The 5000-nt window shown below is 50.5% G+C and overlaps 1 protein-coding gene across 3 annotated transcripts in view; it reads left to right on the top strand.

The window, feature by feature from the left end:
* gbf1 (golgi brefeldin A resistant guanine nucleotide exchange factor 1) overlaps positions 1-5000 on the top strand; it is a 119322-nt gene that overhangs the window by 65436 nt on the left and 48886 nt on the right. For all 3 annotated transcript variants that reach the window (XM_062518895.1, XM_062518898.1, XM_062518896.1), the window contains one exon: positions 2554-2608. In XM_062518895.1, coding sequence (XP_062374879.1) covers positions 2554-2608 — 55 coding nt within the window. The remainder of the gene's footprint in view (positions 1-2553; positions 2609-5000) is intronic.

Consider the following 5000-nt stretch of genomic DNA (forward strand, 5'->3'; position numbering starts at 1 on the left):
GGGGACGGTCCTTATTGTCCAGCAGGCGGTTTTAATCAATGGGCCGTAACGTGAGCCCCGCAGGTTAAATCTGCGCTGCAGGGTTGAGTTACTCCCCGTTAGACTCCTGCAATTAGCAGATTACTCCCCCCCCCGCCACCCCGTTCCTACCCATAATCCACCTGGTCTGGACCACAGCCACAGCCACAGGGGTGGGGCTCACAGCCAAAGCAGCCAATCCCAGGCCACTGTGTGGGCTAGTTGGACCAATGAGGGACAACAGAATACAGAGAGAATATGCTGAGTTGGGTTTATTGCAGAGCACCAGTTAAAAAGGCAGCACACCAGTTAAAAAGGCAGCACACGATAATCAGCTGTGTTTTCTTATTTATACACACACACACACACACACACACACACACACACACACACACACACACACACGACTAGAAGTATCATCTCCAAATTGATGAGTTCATGTGACAGTCGCAGGCCATCTCAGCTATCCCTCTAGGCTGTGCCAGAGCCATAGAAAGAGAGAGTTGCGACACTCTTTGATGTCGCCGCCACACGATCAAAAGTTCCAAAATAACTGTGCTGAGTGGCTGACTGGCAGGAGGGTGGGATGTACTTCTAGATGCTGGAGAGTGTCATCAATGAACTCATTGACTTCTGACCAAGAGATTGGCTGTTTGAAGTTCCAAGGTTAAAGTACTATTGACTAGTGCTGATTGACAAACGTACTGTCCAATGCTGCTAGGTGGTTTTGGATATAATTTGCTGGAGTTTTTCGAGTCCTGCCCGTCCCACAGATGATTGACGTGTTTAATTTCCATTTCAGTGCTTCCAACTCAGTGGCTGTAAGTGGGTTAGGAATCTCAAGTGATATAGCAACAATCCCATATCCTACCTTTAAGTTAACTTTTTACATTTTAAGAGTATTTTCAGTTAAATATTTTAAAAATGGTGCATATATGTAATGACATATTTATCCTCATCTCGTGTGTGTGAGTGTGCGTGTGTTCTCTTGTCTTTCTGTGAAAGTTCCAGATTTGCCATCATGCCCAGACACATACACACACACACACACACACACACACACACACACACACACACACACACACACCTCGTTGGTGTCTTGCCCAACCCCCTCTTGTTCATAACTCCTTCATAATAAAAGTGTGAAAGTGATGTGAAAGAGCCAGGCTCTGTGTGTGTGTGAGTCATTGAGTGTGTGTGTGTGTGTGAGTCATTGTGTGTGTGTGTGTGTGTGTTGAATGATGAGTTGATTGGGTGAAGTGCTTAGCGGGCTGCTGAAACTGCAGTGCAGGGTATTAGCCATGCTAATCTGCTGGACCCACAGATCATCCAATAACGCAGCGCTCAATGCACCACTCAATTACCGCCCAGCTATCAGGACCTCCTGACATCTCTCTCAGTCTGTGTGTGTGTGTGTGTGTGTGTGTGAGTGTGTTTCTTTCTGTGTGTGTGTGTGTGTGTGTCTCTGGGTGTGTATGAGCGCGCGTCTCAAAGCCCTAGTGTCCACACCCCTCCCCTGTGCTCGGCTGCTTGTGTGTGTGTGTGTGTGTGTGTGTGTGTGTGTGTGTGTGAACAAGTCACATCAACTACCCCGTTTTCTGCTCCTTCCCACAAGCTGGGGTCAGAGGTCGAGGGTTGAGGGTCAGTGTCGTCCAGCAACAGAGACGTCAGGCCGGTGACACCCTCTCAGTGGCCTGCCCCTCCGCTGCGTCCTCTCTCACCGTTAATTAATTTCCCCCGAGCTGTTTGTTTGTTTGTGTGGCCCTTGTTTACCTCCAGCTGTGTCCCCCATTCTCTCTCTAAAGCTGCAAAGCTGGGTGGCTGTGCTGACAAAACGATGCCCCACAAACGCTACCAAATTAAATAACCCCCCTCCCACACACACACACACACACACACACACACACACACACACACACACACACACACACACACACAACCCCGCAGAGACGAGGAGACGCGTCTTAGCCGCGATTAAGTCGACAAGCAGAGCGTCACACCTGCAATCACACTCTCACACATCAACGTTCAGCGGGTTGAGCTGCAGTTCTGTGGGAATCACACCGCGAACACACACACACACACACACACACACACACACACACACACACACACACACACCACACCACAATTAGCAATGGCATCTACTACACAGAATATAGCAAAAGGCTTCTTATCTCTTTCTGTGTGTGTGTATGTGTATGTGTTTGTGTGTGTGTGTGTGTGTCAGGTGTGTTGACCTGTCTTTCACATACATGTACACATGTGTTGACCTGTCTTTCACATACATGTACACATGTGTTGACCTGTCTTTCACATACATGTTCTCATACAGAATGAGTGTGAAGATGATTCCAAAGCTAGTTTTCTGATGAAGGCATACTTCAAAAAGCTGTGTGTGCTGATGGTGGTGTTGATGTTGCGCTTGTCTTTTGCTCTAGATTTTACCCAGTGTGTGATGATGGAGTTGTTGATGATGCAGTTGTGTGTGATGTTGTTGTTGTTGTTGATGTTGTGTTTGTGTCCTTGCTCTAGATTGCCCCAGTTTAAGGAGGAGGCCAAGAGCTTCGTGGGGACCAACATGAAGAAGGTAGAAGCCCACGCCCCTCCAGCCAGCTCCACACACACACACACACACACACACACACACACACCACCCTCCAGGGCCCTCCAGCCAGCTCCACACACACACACACACACACACACACACCACCCTCCAGGGCCCTCCAGCCAGCTCCACACACACACACACACACACACACACACACACACACACACACACACACACACACACACACCATCCTCCAGGGCCCTCCAGCCAGCTCCACACACACACACACACACCACCCTCCAGGGCCCTCCAGTCAGCTACACACACACACACACACACACACACACACACACCACCCTCCAGGGCCCTCCAGCCAGCTCCACACACACACACACACACCACCCTCCAGGGCCCTCCAGCCAGCTCCACACACACACACACACACCACCCTCCAGGGCCCTCCAGTCAGCTCCACACACACACACACACACACTCAAACATCTCCACTCATCTGGTTGCTCTTTTCCTTTTTGCTGCCCTCTGTCCGACTTCCTGTCCATCCCTCTCCTCTTCCCCCCGCCCCCTCTCCGCCACCTGCCAACCCCTCCCCTTGCTGTCCTGTCAGTCATCCTAATGCTCTGCTGCCATTGGCTGAACCCGCTTTCCATCATAAGATGCTGTGTTTTTCATTGGTAGTTGTGGTGGATCAGTGTTGTAGTGCAGTAGAGAGCGCCCCCCTGAGGCAGGGCTTTGTGTAGCGCTAATTTCCTGCGTCCGGCCTGCGGGGAGAAGCTGGCGTGGTCTAGGCGTGTGTGTGTGTGTGTGTGGGGGGGGGGGGGGGCGTTCAGATTTGGCACCTTTTCTTTGAGCTTTTGCATTTGCACATATTCAAATGGTACATTGAACATTCCAAATGGTTCTATTTAAACAGTGACCCCTTTAGTCCTCCCATGTTTGTAAACAAATCGTGTTTGCTATTTTGAGCGCACCTCTGATGGAGGGAAATCTACAATCCAGACGTCGCCTCATGACTGGATGCCCTCACACACACACACACACACATACACACACACACACACACACACACACACACCACCCCTCTCACTCCATTCCCTCTGTACCCACCTCCTTCCAGATCCCAGGCTGTCTCCTGGAGCCTCACGATGTGATTGGTCCAGAGCAGCTTAAGCCCACCAATCAGACAGGCCTAGAGAGGGTACTGCTCACATGCACTGGGCTTGGGCGGCTGGTCCCTGGTTGCTAGGTGACCAGTCCACTGCTAATGCATTGAAATATTATGGGTAGCATGGCTGCTGGTCGCTAGGTGACCAGTCCACTGCTAATGCATTGAAATATTATGGGTAGCATGGCTGCTGGTCGCTAGGTGACCAGTCCACTGCTAATGCATTGAAATATGGGTAGCATGGCTGCTGGTTGCTAGGTGACCAGTCCACTGCTAATGCATTGAAATATTATGGGTAGCATGGCTGCTGGTCGCTAGGTGACCAGTCCACTGCTAATGCATTGAAATATTATGGGTAGCATGGCTGCTGGTCGCTAGGTGACCAGTCCACTGCTAATGCATTGAAATATTATGGGTAGCATGGCTGCTGGTCGCTAGGTGACCAGTCCACTGCTAATGCATTGAAATATTATGGGTAGCATGGCTGCTGGTCGCTAGGTGACCAGTCCACTGCTAATGCATTGAAATATTATGGGTAGCATGGCTGCTGGTCGCTAGGTGACCAGTCCACTGCTAATGCATTGACATATTATGGGTAGCATGGCTGCTGGTTGCTAGGTGACCAGTCCACTGCTAATGCATTAACATATTATGGGTAGCATGGCTGCTGGTTGCTAGGTGACCAGTCCACTGCTAATGCATTGACATATTATGGGTAGCATGGCTGCTGGTCGCTGGAGAAGGATGCATGCTGCTGGGGGGGGGGGGGGGTGGGGGTGGGGGGGTTCTGCTGTCGTGTTTTTCAAAGGCCCCCAACATTCCTAACCTACTAACAATTTCTGTCTTTCAGCTGGTCTAGCCCAATCTGGCCCTGGTTTAGCACTAGTCCAGCCCAATCTGGCCCTGGTTTAGCACTAGTCCAGCCCAATCTGGCCCTGGTTTAGCGCTAGTCTGGCTCTGATTTGGCCCTGGTTTTGCACTAGTCCAGCTTTGATTTGGCCCTGGTGTAGCACTAGTCCAGCCCAATCTGGCCCTGTTTTAGTACTAGTCCAGCTCTGATTTAGCCCTGGTTTAGCACTACTGAACTAGACTGACGCTAATCGGTCTCAGACGCATCAGATCTAAAGTGATGAGCTGTTCACAGTCCACAAGCTGCACGATGGAGGCTGTTTAACACACATCCTGCTGAGTGTCCCATGTGATGCACATCATGCTAGCATTTTGGAGATGCACGTCTAACCGCTATGG

The sequence above is a fragment of the Sardina pilchardus genome, chromosome 18, assembly GCF_963854185.1.
Source record: "Sardina pilchardus chromosome 18, fSarPil1.1, whole genome shotgun sequence".
Lineage (NCBI taxonomy): Eukaryota > Metazoa > Chordata > Actinopteri > Clupeiformes > Clupeidae > Sardina > Sardina pilchardus.